Below are 23129 nucleotides of genomic sequence, written 5' to 3'. Positions count from 1 at the left end.
ATGCGACGTCACAACTGACCACGTCTGGCAGTAGTGTCAGCTCAACCGCTTCCGAAGGTGTAACCACTACGTCAGTAATGACGTCCACAGGATCCTCAACGGCATCCACACCTGCAGATATTACTTTAATCGGGTATCCAACCACTTCCCTTTCAGTATCCACGAGGGTCCAGGAAAGCACTTCAGCTTCTACACCAGAATCATCGCTCCATCCTCATCCACACCGGAAACGACGGGAATACTCAACACGACCGCGACCACGGAAGCCACTGTCACGAGAAACGAGACTGCGACCTTGTTGAGCTCAAGTAGCGTAGACACCAGCACCGGCATGACGTACACGGCAACCACGACCATGGCAGCTGACGTCACGGGAAGCTCCATCACGTCAACGGGTCACGCCGACGACACCAGCACGACTACGGTTACCACAGCCGCTAGTACTGGCACCCACTCTGTTTCTGAAACTTCATCGACATCGCCTGCAAGCACACAGACTGCGGACACCACAACCATTGGCATAACCTTCCACAGCACCACTTCCTCCACAGAAAACACCACCACAGCATCGTCAGAGTCTACGGTGCGTCACATGGACACCACGGAAGCCACGTCGTCGTCGGGCACCAGTCCCACCATCTTGTCCAGCACGGCTTTAGGCACTGGCTCCACAGCGCCCTCTGACACCACCGGCACCAGCCTGACCACCATGCCGTCCAGCACAGCGACTCAAACACCCGACATTATGACCTCCTCCTCGACTGCAGCAGTGGAGAACATCGTTCGTATCAACTACACCCTGGGTGGCTACAACTGGACAGAGGAACTCGGGAACAACAGCTCGCTAGAGTACGAGCGCCTTAGAAACTGGACAGTGGACTGGGTGAGTTCTTGCTTGACGACTTCCTTGGGAAAGGATTAGTGATACAAAGGAAACTTTATCTGATCTGATCATCCTTTAGTTGTGATTGTCTGTCTGTCTGTCTGTCTATCAGGCCTTGTGTAGTACATCAGGGCATGGTTGTAGAATGGCGGACATGTGCACTTGAAGCTCACTGTGCACGCACACACCCATTGTATCACGATATGTATATATTATATGTCGATTTATGTGACTTTTTGCAAGTGTAACGTTACTAACAGTATAAAACGTCATTATTAACTGCTTTTGTGACATAGTAAATGTTTAACACCAAAGTTTTATACCAACATTTTCATTTCAGCTGAAGAAAACCTTTCCTTCACTGATGGTGAAAAGCGTAAAATTCAGGTAAAGTTACTCGACTAACATAAATAGCTATATTAACTTAGTGTCTGGTAATTAATCCAGGTAAATAAAGTACTTAGGAATTGGGTAGATTACCCAGTTATCTAGGTCAAAGTACATACCTTGCATAGTTGTAACATAAGTAGTGCTCAAGTCTGTATATACTTGTCATGTCAGATATGTTTCAATGTTGTCACATGAACTTGTCACAGCCTTAGTGCTGAGCTATTCGTAGTGACAGTGTGTGCACGGACAAGACTTTTGGTGTAACTGATGTAAGTGATGTAACTGCCAACTGTGATACTGTCAGTGAACTGATACTGATTAGACCTGTAGTAGGTGGCCGTAGAGTAGCAGTGACATGATGCGCGCGCACACACACAGAGGGAAGTAGATGTAGCCATTGTATCAGGTTTGAAAATAGTTAAGCATTGTGTGTCCGTTAGTCCATATCCAATTAGTTTCAACTGTCTTTACAGACAGGGTAGCGTCATCACTGAGGTAGAAGGTGTCGTCAGCTCTACCGTCAACACCACCCAGATAGACGACATGTTGATGGCAGAAGCCCAAGGGGTACTTGACGTCAACGGACAGAACGTTACAGTCTACAACATCACTTCCGTTTCTTTGGGTATGGGAATATTTTAAAGAGTTAGTACCCCCAAAAAAAAAAGAGAGAAAAAAAAAAGATAACTTTATTAATTCAGAAAGGTGGGTTAAAGAAACTAACAAATGGTTTGCTCTTTTCTCGGAGCTTTAAATGCTTTAAGAGACATGATAGACATGGTTTGGGCTGATGAAGTCAGTGGTTTACAGTGCATTATATCTTCGATATCTGAATAATCTTCAGAGTTTTGTTAACGACGCTGCACATTAGAAGAGGGAGTAACCTTTAGCTAATAAATCACAAGCTGCGTGCGTAAGCTTACTGATCCTGGATGTTGTGTTACAGCTTCTGAGACATCAGGCACCGCAGGTATCCTTACCACCTCCTCCGCTCTTCTAACGACTACTGCGGGTACTGCAGTGCCAGAGAGCCCCACGACATCCCATGCGACTTCGTCCGTGACCTCCGTCTCGCAGGAGTCCAGCAGCTCATCGCCGCTGACTTCGCCTACACAGACTGCGGACACCACAACCATCGGCATAACCTTCCACAGCACCACTTCTTCCACAGAAAACACCACCACAGCATCGTCAGAGTCTACGGTGCGTCACATGGACACCACGGAAGCCACCTCGTCGGGCACCAGTCCCACCATCTTGGCGTCCAGCACAGCGACTCAGACACCCGACATTATGACCTCCACCTCGACTGCAGCAGTGGAGAACGTCGTTCGGATCCAGTACACCCTGGGTGGCTACAACTGGACAGCAGATCTCGGGGACAACAGGTCGCTAGAGTACGAGCGCCTTAGAAACTGGACAGTGGACTGGGTGAGTTCTTGAAGACTTCCTTTGGAAGGGATTATGATACAAGGGAAACTTTATCTGATCTGATCATCCTTTAGTCGTGTCTGTCTGTCTGTCTGTCTGTCTGTCTGTCTGTCTGTCTGTCTGTCTGTCTGTCAGGCCTTCTGTAATACATCTAGGTATGGTTGTAAAATGACAGACATAAGCACTTGAAGCTCACTGTGTACGCACACACCCATACTCTCTATCACTATATATATGTTACATGTCGATTTACATCACGTTTTTCATGTCTACTAACCGTCATTATTAACTGCTTTTGTGACATAGTAAATGTTTAACACCAAAGTTTTATACCAACATTTTCATTTCAGCTGAAGAAAACCTTTCCTTCACTGATGGTGAAAAGCATAAAATTCAGGTAAAGTTACTTGACTAACATAAATAGCTATATTAACTTAGTGTCTGGTAATTAATCCAGGTAAATAAAGTACTTAGGAATTGGGTAGATTATCCAGTTGTCTAGGTCAAAGTACATACCTTGCATAGTTGTAACATAAGTAGTGCTCAAGTCTGTATATACTTGTCATGTCAGTTATATTTAAATATTGTCACCTAAACTTGTCTGTCACAGCCTTAGTGCTGAGCTATTCTTAGTGACAGTGTGTGCACGGAAAATACTGTTGCTGTAACTAATGTAACTGATGTAACACTGCCAACTGGAATACTCTCAGTGAACTGATACTGATTAGACCTGTAGTAGGGGGTGGTGGTTGGGGAGATGGCATTAGAGTAAGAATGAAATGATGCGCACACACACTCAGGAAAGTAAGTAGATATAGCAATCGTATCAGACTCTGGTCTCACAATGTGTGTCCGTTAGTCCATGTCCAATTAGTTTCAACTGTCTTTACAGACAGGGTAGCGTCATCACTGAGGTAGAAGGTGTCGTCAACTCTACCGTCAACACCACCCAGATAGACGACATGTTGATGGCAGCAGCCCAAGGGGAGGTACTTGACGTCAACGGACAGACCGTTACACTCATCAACATCTCTTCCGTTTCTTTGGGTATGGGAATATTTTAAGAAGTTAGTACCAAAAGAAGAACTCCATGCAAGATAAGTTTATTAATTCAGAAAGGTGGTTTAAAGAAACTAACAAATAAATGGTTCTCTCTTTTCTCGGAGCTTTAAATGTTTTAAGAGACATAGTAGACAAGGTTTGGGCCTGACAAAGTCAGCGGTTTGCAGTGCATTTTATCTTCGATATCTGAATAATCTTCAGGTTTTTGTTAACGACGCTGCACATTGGAAGGGAAAATAACCTTTAGCTAATAAATCACAAGCTGCGTGCAGTGACTGATCCTGGATGTTGTGTTACAGCTTCTGAGACATCTACCACCGCAGGTATCCTTACCACCTCCTCCATTCTTCTAACCACGACTGCGGGTACTGCAGTGCCAGAGAGCCCCACGACACCCCATACTACTTCGTCCGTGACCTCCGTCTCGCAGGAGTCCAGCACCGCATCGCCGCTGACGACGGGGTCACCAAGGGCACCGAGTGACACTACCGAGAGCACCGGGTCTGTCACGAGCAGCCACACCACCTCCACTGTCAGCACCTGGTCTAGTACAGACCACGTGACGCAGGTCACAACAGGTAGCATGACATCAGGAACGTCACCGGTAGGGGTAGGTGATGTCACGACCCCAGTGAGCCAGAACGTGACAACCTCCAACACGGTGCCGTATGTCACAACCCAAGCTGTGACCGGCGATGTGAACCAGAGCACCACGGAGGTCGTGACTACAGGAAGTTCCACGCCAGTGGTTCCCGTGTCCATCTTCTCCGTGACAACGGCCGGAGGCGAGAACGCCACGATGCAGACTGTAACTCCGACAACTTCGCTTACGTCTGAAGCCACCACGGCGGAAAGCAGCACAGTCGTAGTGACAACAGCAAACGTCACCGGCCTTGTCACTGAACAGAGTACTACGTCTTCCACAACCGAAAACGTCACTCAGACGGCCGCGCCCGTCTTTCCTGTGACTGGCATCGTCGTCACTGGGAATGAGTCCAGCACGGTCAGCACCACCATATCAACCGTCAGTATGACGTCACTGGGTTCGACTTCTGGCAGTACAGACAGTACAACGCTACCACCTGTGACAGACAACTCTACCATGTCTCTTGTGGACACCACAACCGCGGCCCTTGTAGGAAATGTTACCTCTCCCGTCTTCATAGTAAGTGTTACGTCTACCACACCGGTGCAAAACGCCACTACAACGGAATACGTCACACAAACAATAACAACTCAGAACGCGACCACTGGCTCAGTGGTCTTAGCAAACGTCACAAGCACAGTTTCAACTGAAAGCTCTACGTCTTTCACAAGTCAAAGTCCAACATCAGCGCCAACTTCTACAATGTCACTCACAAGCCAGAACGTGACAACGATGTCCACAACGGAAAATGTAACAGAACTGTTTACAACAACAAGCTGGTCCAGTACAACAGAGCAGTCTACAGCGTCACCCACGACACATAATGTAACAGAATTTATCACAACGGAAAACACAACGGCAGGATTTTTCCCATCTCAAAGTAGCACTGCAACCTCTACAGCCGAGAACTCCACTCTACCTACTACTCCTACGAGTACAAATGTCACTGGCCCTGTCGCGGCTGAAAATACCACGTATTTTACAACTGAAAACGTCACACAGCCCACCTCAACTGCAACCAGTCTGCAGCCAGTGACCGAAAGTAACGTCACGTATCCTAATACAACCGAGAACGTCACACAGTTGGTCACCAGTGGCAGTACCAGTCCTCAAGAATCAACAACCGTAGTGAGCGACTCTACGAGTGGAAACGTCACTACACCTAGCACCACTGAAAACGTCACACAGCTGGTCACTAGTGGCAGCACCAGTCCACTAGAGTCGACGACCTTAATGAACGACTCTACGAGCGAAAACGTCACGTCCTCCGCTCCAGAAAGCACGTCACTGCCTTCCGCTTCTCCGATCGCGACAACTGAGGCCACCACGACTATCTACGGCACTTTTTCCATCATAGAGGGCGCTAACTGGACCGACGCCCTCGGTAACGAAACCAGCGAGGAGGCTACAAGTCTACGAGAGAACGTCACAAACATGGTGGGTATCACAGGCGAGCGTGTGTGTGTTTATAGGCTTGTCTGTGATGTATAAGCGGACGAGGGGTTTGACATGCATACTAAGGTGACGTTTACTAGCGGAATTTTAAATTTTAAGGAAGTTTAAAGTATTGAGGCGATGAAGATTCGAAATCGGATCCTTGAGGGAGGACAGCAGACACAATCTTCCTCTATTGTCTCGACTGACTTCAGACACCGCACACCACAGTTCCTTGTTCCTCTCCTGTCTCCACCCACCCATCCTCACTTTACTTGCTTTTCTCCACGGTTCTACTCGAATTTTTTCTCTCTCAGTGGTCCAACTCCCGATTTAAGGAAACTCAACAAGGAACCAGGACTCAATTAAGCAAATTAAATTTTGTGTTTTGCATGAAGTTTAAAGCAATTATTTTTTTTTTTGTTTCATTGCGGATTTTGCACCTGTCTGAAAAGTTTCCTTATAGGTCATAGTGTGGTAATTACTTGCAAGTTAATATTGGCATTATTATTATGCTGCATGTTGTGATATGAGTAAGCAGGAAGAGGGAGGGGTTCTCAGGACGGTTTGACCGAACGGTGGTGTGTCTTTTTATTTTAATTGTCTCGTGTTTTGCTCGCAGCATGGTAATGAGGTTGGAGTGCTGTACCTATTCAACAACTGGATTACTGTAGTAGGGTGGGGGAGGGGAGGGACGTGCTCGTGGTCTGTACTCGTGTTTCTAATTTCTGGCTCCGCGGTGATGGAGTCGGTGTCGTCTGCCGTCAGTGATGTAGTCCATGTAGTCAGCAAGAAAACTTCACTTGCACCTATTAGAGATTCAGTCTGATGTGCTCTTTAATGTATGTTTGTATACTGACTGTATAATTTCTGTCTACAGCTAGTCACCTTGTACAAGGCTAGCCGGCTGGCTGCGCTGTTCAGGGGAGTTAATGACGTGCGCTTCAAGTAAGTTATATACACAGGAGTTGTGTCCCTTGCTTATGTAGACTTTTCTTGATTACAACAGTCAGTTCGACCCTTTCGTGAACGATTTATCAACTAGCTCGACTCATTATAACTACAAAATCTGTTTGTCATGTTTGATGTCGGCTTTTAAAAAAAACTAACTTGACAGTTACGCCATCCGATTTATATAAAAGACCTTTTAATATATATATTTTTTCCCGATGCATCACATTTCAATATATATTGTAAATCTCTAAAGCAAGATACTGTTTCGTGTCCATAGGAAGGGCAGCATCGTGGTGATGTATACCGCAATCTTCAGTACCTCGGTCCCACCTGACAACGTGACGTCAGTCTTCCTCAACGGCCTGCAGAACAAAAAGCTGGGGGACGTGTACGTGGTGGAGCCCAGCTCTGTACAACACAATAGTGAGTTCAGTGAACAACATTCTTACCACATGAAACCCTCCCTCCAACTGTCACAGCCATTCTTGTAACAAATAATTTTAGTGGTCGTGGTGATCACGTGTTCAGCGTTGATGTATGATTTTAGAGGCAATCACGGACTATTTTTTCAGTCTAATAAAGCGGATGGTTTCTTGCTATATGATAGGTATGAACACCTTTCTCATGTCTTGTGGCTGAGGCGGTCAAGCTTTATATTGTGTGATTTCTATGCGCATGCGCAGGTGCTGCGACCGCCGGGGCGAGTGAAGGTCAGGTCGTCCCCGACTGGGGCATCGCCGTCATCGTCTGCGGCGGCTGCATTCTCATCTTCTTATTTATCATGCTCGCGTTCCTCGTAAGTATCTCTCTGTTGTGCCTTTTCCTGTCATTTTGTATTTCTTTCCCCGATCTGCGTCAGTCACCTCACTTGCTGTTTCCCTCACTTCATCGCTCTATCAGCCATGAAATAAACTTTATTTGACTGTAAGCCCAGAGGGGCATTTGTACTACTGTATCCCCTTGTATATGTACATTCGTTATACAAGGTATCACCAGTGTTGGCCTAGAGTTCCGATGGTGCACTGACCTAAGGGTGTTGTTGCAGTGCTGTCGTCGACAGACGCGGCAAAAGTACAACCTGACCGATGACCCCGAATACATCGGGTATCGCCGCAGCTGGGGCTACTCGTCTAGCTCCGACTTCCCCGCCTACGACAACCAAACCTACGACAACGCCTTCGACAAACCTGACAGGAACGGAAAGCACTCCATGCAGGACCGGCCCAGCGGTGCCACCAACGGAACCGGAAGTAGACGACCACCGGTGACGACAGAGGTAAGGGACGAGGATGGGGTGGGATGGGGTGGGGTGGGTTGCTGTCGGAGGGACACTAGTCTCACGCTTGTACTCTAACCCACACCAGGCAGTCTTCGTAGCACCATATTTCTCTCCTTTTTTTCTTTCTTTCTTTTTTTTCTGCTTTTTTTTTTTTTTCATTAATTATGTCTCTTTGTGTCTTCCATCCCTGTCCTGACATTCTCTGTCTTTTTATACTCGTCATGTAGCACTCCACTGCCACAATGTGTGTTGCCCGCACTCCACGCACCACGTGACCACACCACGCTTGTCCCTCACGCTGAGGCTTTAACAGTGTTTTAACATGTTTGTGTGTACAAAGCTTTGCTAGCCATGTTCTGTGCTTTGTTCTGTCCCTCACAGCGGATTACCAAACTCTGAGGCGTGTCCAGGACGGAGAAGCGACCCTTGCTGCCAGTGTAGGATGTAAGTAAGGTTCACGGGAGCTCTCTAGCTCCGTGAGTAGACAATTTTCTTTGTTTCTGCTTCACGCTTTCACTGCCAACGGACGTAACGTGCTTCGCTAACTGTCAACGGCTTTGATGTATTTGCTGCTTGATGCTCTGCACACAAAGTGGATTGCTAACTCCGGCCTAGCAAATTTTGTTTTTAAATGTGAGTGTGAGCGACAAGCCATTTGATGTTTACTGACGTGCAGTTGATCTGCACACAACGGAGTTTATAAGCATAATACCGTTGGAGGAAAAGTGTGTTTACCTTTAACCTTTAGAATTCGATCGACATTACGCAGGTACATGGCACACCACTAAAGTCTGTGGGTGAAAGGTTAGGGTGGTGGGGGTGGTGGTGGGAGTCAGGAAAGAAGTAGAGGTAGGTCAGTAATTCCTCTTTCTGTGTATATCCATATTATTTTGCTGTTGGCTGTGGTGGTGGTGGCGGTGGTGGTGCTTGGTGCTGTAGTCATTCAGACTCATTTGCGTTTTTCAGCTGAACAGCTCGGCAATGTGCACCCCCAAGCTACAGGACAGGAACAAGTCAGGAGCATCAACCTCATCGTCTGCAGCAGCAACTTCCAAGGGCGACAACTTATTGACATTTTACGACATCGACCAGGACGTCTGGGAGACGCGACTGTGAGTGGTAGCCGTGATGACGTCAGTGTTTAGTGTATGACGACATTGTTTAGGGCTACACGAGGAGCGACGTCAGTGCTTAGCGTAATGAGCTAATCCTTTCCTTGGAAACATTCCGTTTATCGCCCTCGTGACGTCACTATAACATTGAAGAGGCTGAACTGTGCTGCACGTGAGGGCCAACTGTAGCCTCCCTGTGACGTCACGGCAGGATGTGGTCAGACACTTAAGTGCAAAATACGTTCTACGTCGTGTGTGGCAACAGTTAAGAAAAAAAGTCTCTGAAGGCGACAGGCGTTGTGACGTCACTAATATGTGTGTTTGCGTAAGTAAAAAGACACTCACGTCACGTGGGAAACAAGTGTTTCGCGCTCTGTGGTTGGTGCAGATCTGCTCTTCTTTCGTCTGACAGTGAAGTTTCGATGCACGTGTCAACTTTGTCCATCCATCCTATTGCCAAGTGACTGTAAACAAAACTCTACTTCATGTGCTCGGCAACGAACACGTGTCGGTATTTTGCTTTTGAACTTGTCTTGCCAAACAGATTTTGTGTTTCTTTGTAATTTTACATATTGTTTGTTTAGTTTGGTGTTGGTTTGTGTTTCATTCTTCTTTTATCTCTTCCCTCGTTATATTTTCACATAGAGGCAGTCGCCTTGTCTTGAGAATCGCTTTAAAAATAATTTCGTGTATTTTTGGGTGGGTAGGGAGTTTACTGTCTGCTCACTGTATATAAAATTCGCTGTATCGTGCATACACTATCTTCAGGGGTAATAAAGTGCCTCCTTTGTAGCTTGCTGGTTGACGAGCTTTAACTGGGGTACACAGCAAACGTTTCCATCTGTCTCCACTGTACAGCCAGATGTCTTAGCAGGGTGGAGAAAATCGTTCAGACCATCTTAGCTCACACGTCACATTATCAACATCATACGCCTTCATAGGTGAAACAACTCCTTGATGTATATACATATACACTTCATTAGATCGTCCAGCCTTTCCTCAATGGACCTCCAGGTTAGTGAGGTAGCAGTTTCCTCCATTCAACGTTCTTGTAGAGAGTCTAGGCCGTGTCCACGCAACCCTCTAAACATTTTGCACACGTCACCTTTGTTGTCACTAAATACAGAACTATGCAATATGGTATTGTGAGCACTCAAAAATAAATTTACTCTATTTAAAAAAAACAAAAACACTTGTGATTGCGAAATATCAGTCGCTACTTCTAACGTATTTGGAGAATAAAATCACAATTGCTTAGCTTCATAAAAGATAAATATAAACAAAGATTTAGTTTTCCTTACTTTTTCAAGAGGGGAAGGGGACCTGTTGGGTAGTGATGCTGTTGGTAGTGAGGACGGTTTCTAGGGAATCTGGCCTCGTGATGTTGAATGTTTCAGTACAACGACCTGTGATTTAAAATGTTGACCTAGGAGAGTACAGTGTTGGAGTGTGTGTCCGCGTGTTGTGTTGTTTGTGAAATCTCGGGGAGACGTGACTTGAGTACATCTTTATTTAAAAGGTAAATATAAAAGTGTTCAGAAGTTGCGGTCTAGATCTGAGAGCATGGAACATGTATCTTGTGACCTTTCACCTTCCGGCCAGGCCACGTGACAGCCATGTGATGTCAAGTCGTTTGAACTCTTGTTGATCTGTTGTTGTTTAATGTCAGGGTTGTTGGTTTAACATGTAATCTTACCATCTGTTTGTGTAGATGTTCGAGGGTAGTAACCTGTGTATAGCATCTCCCTTGTGTCCTGTCTGTAGAAACTTTGTCGTTGTGGATATTTAAAAAAATCTTTTTCAAGTTGAGATGCTTTTGAAGTAAGCAACAATTTGCCAATGGCTTACACACTTCTCTGAAAGTTATTTCTATATAAAACTTTTTTTTTTACCCCTGAGGGTTTTTTTTTTTTTTTCAGTCAGAAAAATTGTAAAAATAGAATTGATGTAGCATAATTGTGTTTTTATTTGACTACAGTATGTGTGCTCACCATGCTAGTATTTTGATTATGTATGTTTTTATTCCATTACTTACATACTCAGATATTACATAACCCCTAAAACATTAGATTGACACATTATACTGGCTGCAACCCGTTGTCATGTAATTTTTTTTTCTCGTATGGTGTGACCACGTCCCATCGGTTATGTATAGTTTGTATACCATGTGACGGTTGACTACAACTGTGTAACGCATTTGCTGACTATGTAGGGTTCACCTATGGCGCTTACCTTTCTTTCTCTATTGATGCTTTTTTCTTATTATTATTATTATTTGACTTGTGTGACATGACTTATGTGGATACAAAAATATTCCATAGCGACTTGATATTTTTTGTGGCAATTTTTCATAGGTTTTTTTTTTTTTTGGTTCTTTAATTTGTTATTGTCTGACTACCTTGCACGCTCAGATTGTCACGTGATGTGTGTAAACAGTATTGTAGAGAAGAAACTGTTATTTTGTCTTCCAGCCTTCCAATCTTACTTTTATATATTAAAGTGTCAACAAGCTTCACACGCGCTGGACACATTTTTGTGTTGAAAATAAGAAATGATCGCTCACACAACCAGTCCAGATCGGTTGTTGGAGTTGTTTTTCATCTTCTATATTTCAGAATGAAGATGTTACCTTGGTAACAACAGAAATGAACGCACAGTACCTATTCTTAGTCTCGCAGTTAATCAGTCCTAATTAGAGTTCCTTCCGGTCTGTCTGCAGAAGGAACTAGAAATAGCATAGACTGTGCTGAAAATAGTATTTAGACCGTTGCGGGCAAACAATTTGAAGTATTAATAATATTATTATTATTATCGTCTTTGGATCTAGAAGACAGGAAGGGGAGAGAAGTAAAAGTATGCAGAGAAAGTTGCCAATGTTCACGTGACCAGCGTGAGACATTTCGCTTCGTGTTGTTCTCGTATCCGCTGTGCACCTAGTCAAATATTCAAGCATTTTCACGGCACTTCTCTCGATATTCCTGAAAGTATCTCCTAATTATGTTAATGTCAATTAACGGCAGTTTCTGTGCTCACTTTCCGAACGCCATTCTTTTCTTCTTTCTCGGGAACATTCTTGGCGAGAGGTGCGCGTTTGAATAACGATACACATCGATATTTTGTTCCCCAAAGATTTATGTCGCTTGATGTAAGCAGAAAAGAAAACGTTTGTGTGAAGTAGTCTCGGGGTCTTGAGATTATTGTTTTGTTTTGTTTGGGGTTTTTTTCTTAGTTTGTTTGTTTGTTTTGTTTTGTTTTTGTTTTTTGTTTTTTTGTTACTTTTTGTTTGGTTGGTTTTTTTTTTTTTGTTTGGTTTTGTTTTTTGGTATTTTTTTGTTTTTGTTTTTTGTTTCTTGTTTTATTTTTGTCAAGTTTGTAGACTTCCTGGACATTTCTGGATTTTGTTTTGAACTGTGTTTAGCTTCTAGGTTGTGCTAGCTGACATGGGGTTTGGTAAATACTTCTCTTTGTCGAAGAAACTCCAGGCGTGGGGATACAGAAGCGTTTGAATTTCTGTGAATTACTTAATGTGTGAAAGTGTTCATAATTATATTTCGGAGGGTGAACTCGCAGACGAAAGCTTTTACCTCTCGACCTACTAGTATACATCCCTCCTCTTTCTAACCCCACTTTGTGAACAGCTGAAAATACTCGTCTCCTTGTCACGTGTCTTGGCGATGATGAGTGAAAAGGAAATGGGGACAACAGGTAGCGCCGCCTAGCTCCATGTAGACCTCTCAGACCCCTGTCCTACTTTCTGATTGCCTACCTGTTGTTCTTGTTAACGATGGGAGTGGCTGACGATGGGGTACAATCGAATTGCGTGCGACGTCCACGCAATGTAACGTCACCTATAATCGAGACTTGCACGTGGGGGTGGGGAATCTGGGACAGTTTGTCAAACGTGGTGGGGGTGGGGATAGTGACGTCAAGTTGCACGTTGACGTGTAAATGGCATACGGAGTCATGTTGTAGCCGCTACGTCACAGTTACGTTGCTGCGCCGAGAGCTGGTGGAAAGGCTGAGGTGTGGAGTATGAGGTTAGGGAGACGAGGGCGCGATGTGCGGCTGGGGCTGAGAGCTTGACTGTGCCACATGATTGACTTACCACTTCTGAGCCACACGTGACTAAAATAACTTTCCGCTTTTTTCTTCTGTAATCTCGCCCAGAGCTGAGCAGCGCTGACAGACAAGAAATGTGTGACCAGTGCGGGAACTTGCTCGTCGTGAATTAGTCGCAACATCGTTAAAAAGACGTTCGCGTGATTTTTTCTTCTTCTTCTTCTTTCGCGTGTGTGTGTGAGGAGAGAACATTTCCAACGCCCTTAAATATTAAAATGCAAAAAAAAAAAAAAATAGAGGTCTCAGGATTAACTCAAGATGCAGCTGTTGTGAAAAGGTGAAGATTGTCTTGTCTTTTTAAGCGCATGACTGCAAACATGAATGAACAAAGCATGCTGAGATCTGGAATGTTTCGTTTGGGTTTCTTTTTTTTCTGAGTTTCTAAAGGATTGTGATTAATGGCAAAGACCTACAGTAATGCAGGCAGACAAGCAAACACATGTGTGGATGCGACCACAGCAGGAAGGGGTGAGACTCGCGCTTTGGGACAAACATTCACGGATGTGTCTGGACTTGTATGCAGACTGCAATATGTTTCTATGTATATTTTTTCAATAAAATGTATATTAATATATATATACTAATGCGCTATTTTGGCAAATAAAGTATCTTCATATTTTAACCTTTGTACTTTTTATATCTGGAGTGTGTGATGTGTATGCTTCATAATTGTTTACGTCTGTGTGTGTGTGTGAGAGAGAGAGATTTATGGAAGAGGTGGCAGTGCCCATGGAAAACGCATGTGTGTACACTGTGTGTAAGGCAAAGTCCACGGACATATAATAAATCACCTGAAGCATTTTCAATAGTTGACAATCTCCTCTGACCTCCTTCTCCTCCCTCATAACACACACACCTGTTTTCTACCCTGTTCTTCACACTTTTCATTCTTCAGACACGTACCTTCGTGACCTCCTTATTATCGAATCCACCCAAATTTCAATGTCACCCTGATACGATGTGGCAGAACGGGTTTCCAGTCCTTCGTCATTCCCTCCTCCTGCACCCATCCACCCATCTCCCTCAGGAAAATATGACCCCAGGTTCCTCCCTCGTGTACTTTTGCTCAGAGACGACTCCAGTAGCAACAGTTGATAATTTGTTACTCTCTCTTTTTTTTCTCCCACTCACATCCCCCTTCCTTCCACGCACACTTCTCAACAATTTTAACGAGCAAGTAATGGAAATGGCATGGAGGCTATGCATGGCGACTACAGGGAGCTATTACACTAACACTAGCAGTCTGCTTCATTCTCATATATTTAAAGTGAAGGGCAGCATAAAAACTCTGAGTGTGTTCCATGTTAATTCCAAGTTTTTCGGCCTAACCTCCCCAAATGGCCATTGGCCGGTGTGAATGTGATGTCTTCAAAATGACTCTTCACGCCACCATCTCAAAGTCGCAAATTAACTATTGAGACTAAACAGTGAAGTTTAGCCTGTGCTTGAGTTCCCCATGTTGCCCCAGTGACAGTGACTCACCCTCCCTTCGTAACTACTGCCCCTGGGCTGTGGTTTAGACATTGCACAGGGTGTCAGACTGGCTCCAGTCTAGGGACATCACACCTCACACACTTATCTTTACTTGTATCAGACATGTGCTGGCAATGTAGTATCACAACAATGTTTAATCAAAGTGACACCTTAGCCTCTCCGTTACATAAAACGTAAATATACAAGAGGTACTACTTACTATCATTTCTATATAGTTTCATCGGAAGTCCTATATATTACACGCATATTAAAACAAAAATAATATAAAATATTAATGTACATCGATGGGGTTTTTTTCTGCACGTTTTCCTTCAACTGTTAAACTGTCTGCCTCGGGCTATAGATATAAAAGATTGCTTTATTTTATCTTTTTCCATAAACAGTTTTAAATGTGATGTCTGAAAAAATTCTGATCGTTAGCCGTTACGAAGACAGAAGAGGAACCCGATTCGCATGACACTCAACCACGGTGCCAGCACCTTGAAATATGTCCACGTGACCAAGACCTGGGTGTCGCCCCAGTGTCCGGGTGGACCTGCTATGTTCCCGCAGACAGCAACATCATCATGGACATGTCTCTCATGTTAGGCTTGCGGCCAAACAAGCCGCCGAGGGAAGAGCCGCCATGTTGTTGTTGTGCCTGCAGATGTTGTTACAACCGTCAAAACAACACACGCTCCGGGCTCCACACGCATGCTCCGCATCACAGTGGTCATGGGCGTGCTCACCCCGGCTGCTGCAGTTGGCGTCCAGGCATGGTTCTTTCAACAGACAAAAAAAATCGTGACAGTTATCGCAAAATAAGCAACGAGCAATACGAGATCATAATATTACTACAATAAAGACAGATATAAAGGATAAATATCTGCTATCAAAAAAAATAAAAGATAAGAGAGACAAATTACAGTATTTTTCTTTTTGTGTTTTCCTAAGGCCAGCCCTGATGGGAGACAAAGGAAGGGGAGCTAACGCAAATAAAAACATGTTTACAAATTGTATCATCTATAGTTTCAACGTATAAAATGAATTTCCTTTAATTTACATATTATCGCTTTGCTCAAATAAATGCATCTCAAACAAAACAATAAAAATTACAGCAGCTGCATGGTTTATCTCTAATCATAAAATATCTACTGGAAAAATAAAGAAAATATTACTACTACTACTACTACTAATAATAATAATAATAATAATAATAATAATAATAATAATAATAATAATAATAATAATAATAATAATATGATGATGATGATGATGATGATGATGTGAACTTATCTAGCACCATATTCAGGTCCTATGAGCAGGTTCATGGCGCTTTGCAGAACACACACAATTTGAAAGAGAAAATATTGGATGGAGTGTAATACAACTACACGAAACTATTACACTGACACTAGTACACTAGAACTTCATTCTCATAAATTTAAACAACACTCACACAAAACACGGGCGCACTCAGCAAATATAGACTGCATGTGAGATGAAAGTGATGTTGCCCTAAGTGATGAAAACATCGTCAAACACTTATGTCTAGACAGTCAACACTTAGTTAATGACAAACTACATCAGTGCATGGAAGCTAGAGCTGCATTGTTAAGGGACACGGCCTATTGCACAGTTTATCAAGATTATCATCTGATCGTCCCACCTGCACGAGGTCACACTTCATGGATTTCACTTCGACGAGAGGGAGCGAGACTGTAGGTGTAGATGTGTATCATAAATAAAAATGACGACCGGTAGATGACAAATATACACAACGCTTCACTGTTCCATCATTCGTGTATATCTAAAAGAAGAAGTTACTAAAAGTACACAGCTTCGTGGTCTTTAGCAAATAAATTTGCTATCAATAGAGTTATCATCTTTACACAGTATACATTGATTGTAATATCTTATATTTCTATATATATTTTACTGAAGTCTTGCTGTGTAGACTTCGCAAACATTTTTGGTTTAGTTATTTTTTTTATTTATTATAACTTGTAATTGTTGTTTTTGGAATTTAGTCGTCTTATACACTATTTCAAAGACAATGATGAATAATTCAAGGGACACCACCTTATAAATCAGTATAAATAGTCTTTAAGTCGGACTTATCTCCCTTTGACTGTACGCTTACTTCCATCCTATCAGTAATTGCCGAATGCACTTCCTACCATCTCCCCTCTCCCGGGTCTCCCTACCCATAAACACAATATTGTCTGTAGCCTCCTTTCCTCCTCACTCTCGCTCACTCACATTCAAATTTTACCTGTCACATGTTGTAAACACACATTCAGCGCGCTGAGACTTGAACTTAGAACTACTTCAGCTTATGTACAAATGATTCCAATAACTGTATTTTTCGGGAATAGTTAGGATAAACTGGATGATAGCTACTTGTCGTATTACTACTGCAAGAATAATTCTTCTGTCGTTCTACACTAGTCATTCTAGTAGCTGCAACGTAGGCAGATGTCATTCTCAACAGATCCTCAGGTACCCGAACTTCTCGTTGTTGGGCTCTTTTGAGGTTGAGGATCCGAGGCAATACTGCCTGGCAAACCACAGGGCATCTTTTGATACATGATAGAATAGCCATTATGGTTGGTTATGTGTACTCGGTTCTCCTGCTGTCATCAACCAACACATTCTGTCTTGGAGGTGGCACACGGTATTTATGGGATATCTCATTGGTTTTCCAAGAATGTTCCCTTCACTGGGCTGTGGAAGACCATGGAATTCTTCTGTATCTCCTCCCTGCCCTTTGATGTCCACACAGTATTACAGCCTTGACTTCTATCTAGCTGCTGGGCCTTTAGTGGCCTCCTCAGTCATGACCACCGGGACTGTCAACATGCACTAAGGGTGAGTTTTCCCTAATGGCTCACCCACGGTAGAGACCAGTTGGCTACCCTCCTCACCTTGTGTGGCCTGCCTGTCTTAACAACTTATGCTGGCAACTTCTTGACGGTACAGGTGAGTACCAGACGGTGACCCTACACTGGTGGATGCCTAGTGTAGACATATAGACACGAGACGCTCAACACACGTGAGGTGCTAATTGTATTCCCGTACACACGGCTGCAAGAAAACAATTCTTGACATTGACGAAACAAAAAAAAGATGAGGAATGTTAGGGCGAAGTAGACTGGGGTTGTAATCATTCAAAGGCGCGAAACTTTCAGCCGATCAGCTGCGACAGACATCAACACAGCGAGGGTTGATGCTGACTAGCGTGACGTCACGGATGTACAGATACGTACGCACGAGCATGGAGCCCGGCAGCATGCGACTGCTGCGAGATGCGGCCACCACCCGTTTGCAGACCATGCCACAGGCGTCAGGACAGCATGCCGCTCCTGGTGACACACGAAAAGAACATGTACGACAGACATCTCTGTGAAAGCTACTCACCCTTCTACTGGAGTCGACATTGAGCCAAGTGACATCGAAAACATTTAAGCTTGCAACATCTCACCATGGTGCATTATTATGATATTATTATTAAAGTAGTAATTCGGTTAATGGTGTGCTAAAAAAAAAATACTAGCTCACACAGACACAGTGAGGTCCACTCACCCGGTTCACACTGGGAGTGTTGGTGACAGCCGTGAGATACTCCTTTGCAATGCTCCCCTGCCCTCAAGGGAGGGCACTGTGGCGTCATGTGCTCGGTATCCGTGTGCTGGTGGTGTCCCTGACCACCTTTACCCTGACTGCGCGCCAGCTGGTACAGCTGTGCGTGAGTGAGAGACAGCTGCGCATTATTGGGTGGCAGCTGGACTTGACTTTGTGACCCGTGTGCGTGACTGTTTGACGCCTGAGCTAGGTGCCCGTGACTGGCTAACAGCTGGGCTTGAAGAGGGGACAGCTGGATGTGACTGGGAGACAGCTGGATGTGACTAGGGGACAACTGGATGTGACTGGGGGACAGCTGGACATGACTGGGGTACAGCTCGCCGCCTCCTTGCCTACCCACAATACCTGTGCCAGCAAGCATGCGAGCATCCGAGAAAGGGGTGGGCAAGTTGAGGCCCTTGTGACCGACGTCCTGGAGTGACGGGCCTTGCTGAGTGTTGGCGCTGGAGTAGAGAAAAGCCTGCGCACCGGAATGCGCACCAGCCGAGCCCAGCAGCTTCGTCAGCTGGTTTGCCAGGTACTCCGGCGCCACTGGCGACTCCGAATGCTTGGGCAAGCGCTGTTGTTGTTGCAGTTGTTGTTGTTGCTGTTGCTGCTGCTGCTGCAGTTGTTGTTGCTGATGAAGTTGCAGCTGTTGTTGTAGCTGTTGCTCTTGAAGCTGCATCTGCATCTGTTGCTGCTGTAGTTGTTGTTGCAGCTGCTGCTGTTGTAGTTGTTGCTCTTGAAGTTGCTGCTGCTGCTGCTGCTGCTGTTGCTGCTGCTGCTGCTGTTGCTGCTGCTGGAGTACCGTTTGGTAGGAAGAACTCAAGACTACCGCACCTCCTTCCTGCGGGTGGGCTGAAAGGGGTGGCTGAGGGGTGGCCGCACTTGTGGAACGTAGTAAATATACACTGGTTGCAGCCCGGACTGTTGTCCAGTGTCAACTTGCCCCCCAGCGTTGCTATAGTAACCTGGCAGCGACTCTGGGTAGGCATACACAATCCGTGCACCAGGTGGAGCTACCTGCGGTTGAGGAGTTGGAGCGTACAGCTCCACCAAACCAGGTTTTCCAGCTGCTCCAGACACCAACGTGTACATCTGCGGAAGAGGCTGCTGCTGCTGCTGCTGCTGCTGCTGCTGCTGCTGCTGCTGCTGCTGGTGCTGCACGGGTTGGGAGGGCTGTGAGGGCAGGCGGGCCGCAGCGGGCCGACTAGTGGTCGTCTGTTGGGGCGACTGAGGGTCGCTGCTAAGCTTCCAGTGGAATCTCCGTTGACTGCATCAACTCCTGGCCCAAGCAGAATGCCATGTACATCGCCAACCGCAACAACTGCAACCGTCAGAAATCCTTTCAGGAGACTGTTGGGGTCAATTGTATCTTTCATTAATTGACTAATACTTGACACAAATACTTGAAAGTTGGCGCCCCAGTATTCTACATGTAAACTTCATCTAAGTTTGACACAAAGAGATCATATAGTTATGTACGAAACTTGACCCCTCGTCCTCTTGTCATTGCAATTTTCGCTCCAACGGATAGAAAAAAAATCAAACTACTGCGAAAAAACAACCGTCCTAACCTGCGGGGTTTTGAAAATACTTCCCATGCTTGCATCCCTCGACATTTCAAGTAGAAATATTCTTAGCTATTAAGTTAGAGATGTACGACGACATCGCTTCAACATTTCAAAAGTTTGTGTCCCAGGAAAAATAAAATTTGGTTTTTGTTGATGCTGCTACAGACAGGTGTGGGGACAGCACCGGCCATGAAGACAAGGGTAGGGAGAGATGAGTTGTCAGGACCACAGACGAAATTATCTCTCGGCCTCACGCCGTGGTATGAAGACAGAGGACACGTCAAGGACGTAGAGCTGCCACGTAGGAGTAGGACGTATCACGTGAGTACTGGAAATCTTTTTTATAAAGAGGGGGGCATACCACGGCGTGCAAGTGGCAGAGATGGATGTTGTTTGTCAAAACAAGGCTCTGGCAATGCCATAGGTTATTCTTTGCCACTAGGAGTATATGAAAATGCTAAGCAAGTGCCTCACGGTGTAAAGTCTTTACCCTGTGCTGTATACTGTACATCATGGTAGTAGCCTTACAATTTGAGTCGGAAGGAGCAACCTCTAGACATCGTAATATTATGCCTGGACTGCGACTTTGACTGAACTTTAAAAAATCTCTGATGTGGTCGTACTCAGGAGCTGTAACTGTGTTTAGCTCCGATAGGAGCGAGTTGTGTCTGACCCCAAACTACTCGGATGTCCCTGATGGAAGCCTTCTCACCTTCTGCCAACTTTGCTTCAAAGAAACATATACTGTGTGTAAGTGTGTTCACCTGTGTGTGATTAACGACACATTGATATAGAACATGAACGCTGCCTCATACTCTCATCACAATTTACTTTGTCGGCCGATGTTTTATATTCTTGGTGACATTTCAGCTTACATTCTTCGTCTAAACAACATCCACACAGGAAATGACGAGTAAACTGTCTCGTGATATAAACTGCTTCAGTGCTACAAGTCCGCTTCTTTGATAAATTGAGCAACAAAAAAAAACCCAAAAACAAATGTTCAATAACATTAAATCGTACACATCAGTATACGAATAACACATACAGCCCATGCAGAGGGCGCTCTCTCACACACACACACACAGAGCTATTTTTAGAAAATCACACGTTCTCTTCTGACTCGCAGCAGACGACATGTGACGTCATACTCAGTTTCAAACGGAAGCTTTACATCATGGCGACAAGGGAATGTTTTTCTGTCGTCCTTGACAGCCTTTCCTATTCGACTTCCTGATTTCCCCGGACATTCTTTGCACTTGCGGTCCGAGAGAGATAATGAGTGATAAGTAATTAATGCAACAGTCGATGACAGGTTACAAACAAACAAGAACAACACACGACAACTTAGTAGAACGGGTAGAGGCTGCAAGAACAATGACGGGCGACTAATTATGTAAGAGCCAATAGAATTAAACTACATCGACAACAATGATGACGACAAGCCTCTGGCACGTCCTCTGTAGATGGAAAAGGATTGTTGAAGGCCACAGTCAGTAGAGAGTTTTCAATGTGACGTATTTTGACAGGGGCGTCACGTCACCAGACGCCAGTTTGACACAACAGGTGGCAAAATGTGTGAAAGCATTTTGAGCGAATGGTCTGTGTTGTCTGGTGCCAAACCACTACTGCCACAGTCCGGCTGTTGCCTTGAGGATGATTCATCATAGAATAATTAGCTAGATGCTCAAGTCGGAATCACCTGCCAAAATGGCATCTCATGCAGTCTCGGCTACAGCGAGGTGCTTGGTCTCGGTAGTCCAACACTGTAGGAACTAAACCCCGTTATAACTGAATGCAAACGGCAGCAGTCAAACCTTCTCACCGTTGCTAGTCATCAGGGACTACATTAACCGCCAGTGTGACCAGCGATAGGGCATCAAACGCCAGACCAATCAGAGAGAGAGAGAGAAGCTGTTGGCTTACCTGTCGTCTGCAGCGAAACTGGAAGCACCAGTCTGGCAGGTGAGGCCATGGCCACACACAACTACAGGGGAAGACGACACTGCCAAGACGGATGTCACAGGTGTTGCCTGCTCCCATATAAAACGCTTTTTTTTTCGTCTTGCATACCTCTGCAGTTATGATTGTTTAAGCGCCGCTACGACAGCCAATGAACAACAAGGTTCCATGCACAGTCCTTTGGACATTTATAATGTCTGTGAAATGTCGTCCTGGTCTTCTTGCTTTCCTTTCAAATAAATTAAAAGTTAGGCGTCCAAAGGCTGCCTGGTAGGGTTGGACAAAGCGCAAACTGCCAGCATGCTCACTGAGCTGTGACGAGCTCCTCGCTTCCACACTCGCCATGGAAGCTATATTATCTGAAACAATGAGACTGTGTTCACTAGCTGTTTTAGCTTGCCCTCTTTTTATCAGCATACATTTAGTGTTGTTTGTTATCCACAATGATTACACTTTACATTCCCGCTATCCACACGCAGTACCCGTATGCTCCTATCAACACAACGATTATTCATGTCAGACACAAAACTAAACTGTATTGTACATATCCCATCACCGATCATTACCTCAACAGAAGTGTACACGAGTGTTTAGCATGGAACATCTCAGTGTAAACACAACATAGAACAGTGTGGCTCAGCAGGAGAGAATTTCTCAAGAGTGGGTCGAGTTGTCAGGTCAGCTTCAAGCGCGCATTGAGAAGACAAGAAGTTTTGCAGAGGCCATCAGTGACAGCCTCAGGCTGCTTTGTAACAATCCCATTGCTCGCCCACAAAAGAACGACTTATTTCAAGTCTGTTCACAAAGTGTGCTTCAAGGTATGGGGGTGGATGGTTTGAGGAGGAGAGGGCATCATTTGCAGGCAGGTGAGCAAGATGTCTCCTTCACAACAAGTCCTTTGTTCCGGTTAGTATCGGGTCTCGGAGATAAGTACACAGTACACAGTACACAGTACACATATTTTCCTCTGCACTGGGAAGACAAGTTCTTCCCTCGGTTTCTCTGAGGCAGTGAGAGGTTTGAGAACAAAGGGTTTGTGTGGCTGGGGTGTGGTAAACATAAGTTACAAGGGTCTGGGAAGGTCATTGTCTCCTCAAGGTAGACCAGTACATGGGAAGTGTGTGTGTGCGTGTGTCTCTGTGTGCGTGTGTGTGTGTGGTATGTGTGTGGTATGTGTCTCTGTGTG

General features: G+C 44.9%; 2 protein-coding genes across 4 annotated transcripts; one reads left to right on the top strand and one right to left on the bottom strand.

The window, feature by feature from the left end:
- The first annotated feature begins 294 nt into the window (after positions 1 to 294).
- On the top strand, positions 295 to 13530 carry LOC112557352 (serine-rich adhesin for platelets-like). 3 transcript variants are annotated; one of them, XM_025227151.1, is made up of 13 exons: positions 295 to 883; positions 1224 to 1270; positions 1747 to 1898; positions 2220 to 2704; positions 3055 to 3101; positions 3597 to 3751; positions 4066 to 5849; positions 6727 to 6794; positions 7078 to 7223; positions 7484 to 7596; positions 7846 to 8076; positions 8461 to 8523; positions 9046 to 9184. In XM_025227151.1, the coding sequence occupies exons 1-12, from the start codon at positions 332 to 334 to the stop codon at positions 8476 to 8478; spliced, it is 3798 nt and encodes a 1265-aa protein (XP_025082936.1). In that variant the 5' UTR covers positions 295 to 331; the 3' UTR covers positions 8479 to 8523; positions 9046 to 9184. The 3 variants fall into 3 exon arrangements, with proteins under 3 accessions (XP_025082936.1, XP_025082935.1, XP_025082937.1); XM_025227150.1 differs by lacking the exon at positions 8461 to 8523 and having other exon boundaries at positions 9046 to 13530; XM_025227152.1 differs by lacking the exons at positions 1224 to 1270; positions 1747 to 1898; positions 2220 to 2704; positions 8461 to 8523 and having other exon boundaries at positions 9046 to 13530.
- A 1388-nt stretch (positions 13531 to 14918) lies between these two features.
- On the bottom strand, positions 14919 to 22165 carry LOC112558093 (probable basic-leucine zipper transcription factor N). The gene is made up of 4 exons (XM_025228292.1): positions 21908 to 22165; positions 18369 to 19734; positions 18053 to 18148; positions 14919 to 15565 (listed from the first exon to the last, which is right to left on the bottom strand). The coding sequence occupies exons 2-4, from the start codon at positions 19096 to 19098 to the stop codon at positions 15384 to 15386; spliced, it is 1008 nt and encodes a 335-aa protein (XP_025084077.1). The 5' UTR covers positions 19099 to 19734; positions 21908 to 22165; the 3' UTR covers positions 14919 to 15383.
- Positions 22166 to 23129: the final 964 nt, after the last annotated feature.

Source organism: Pomacea canaliculata, linkage group LG2 (genome assembly GCF_003073045.1).
Source record: "Pomacea canaliculata isolate SZHN2017 linkage group LG2, ASM307304v1, whole genome shotgun sequence".
NCBI lineage: Eukaryota > Metazoa > Mollusca > Gastropoda > Architaenioglossa > Ampullariidae > Pomacea > Pomacea canaliculata.
The sequence above is the reverse complement of the archived record's forward strand: the minus strand, read 5'-3'. Positions and strand labels throughout refer to the sequence as shown.

What these genes read in the sequence shown, in the direction of transcription:
- LOC112557352 (XM_025227150.1), top strand. Translation starts at nt 332, where the DNA reads ATGACGTACACGGCAACCACGACCATGGCAGCTGACGTCACGGGAAGC. An exon ending in CATCACTTCCGTTTCTTTGG is followed by an intron (nt 1,899 to 2,219) that starts GTATGGGAATAT and finishes GTTGTGTTACAG; the next exon opens with CTTCTGAGACATCAGGCACC. An exon ending in GAGAGAACGTCACAAACATG is followed by an intron (nt 5,850 to 6,726) that starts GTGGGTATCACA and finishes TTCTGTCTACAG; the next exon opens with CTAGTCACCTTGTACAAGGC.
- LOC112558093 (XM_025228292.1), bottom strand. Translation starts at nt 19,098, where the DNA reads ATGCAGATGCAGCTTCAAGAGCAACAGCTACAACAACAGCTGCAACTT. An exon ending in ACACTCCCAGTGTGAACCGG is followed by an intron (nt 18,149 to 18,368) that starts GTGAGTGGACCT and finishes GTGTGTCACCAG; the next exon opens with GAGCGGCATGCTGTCCTGAC. An exon ending in GCCGGGCTCCATGCTCGTGC is followed by an intron (nt 15,566 to 18,052) that starts GTACGTATCTGT and finishes GTCTGTTGAAAG; the next exon opens with AACCATGCCTGGACGCCAAC.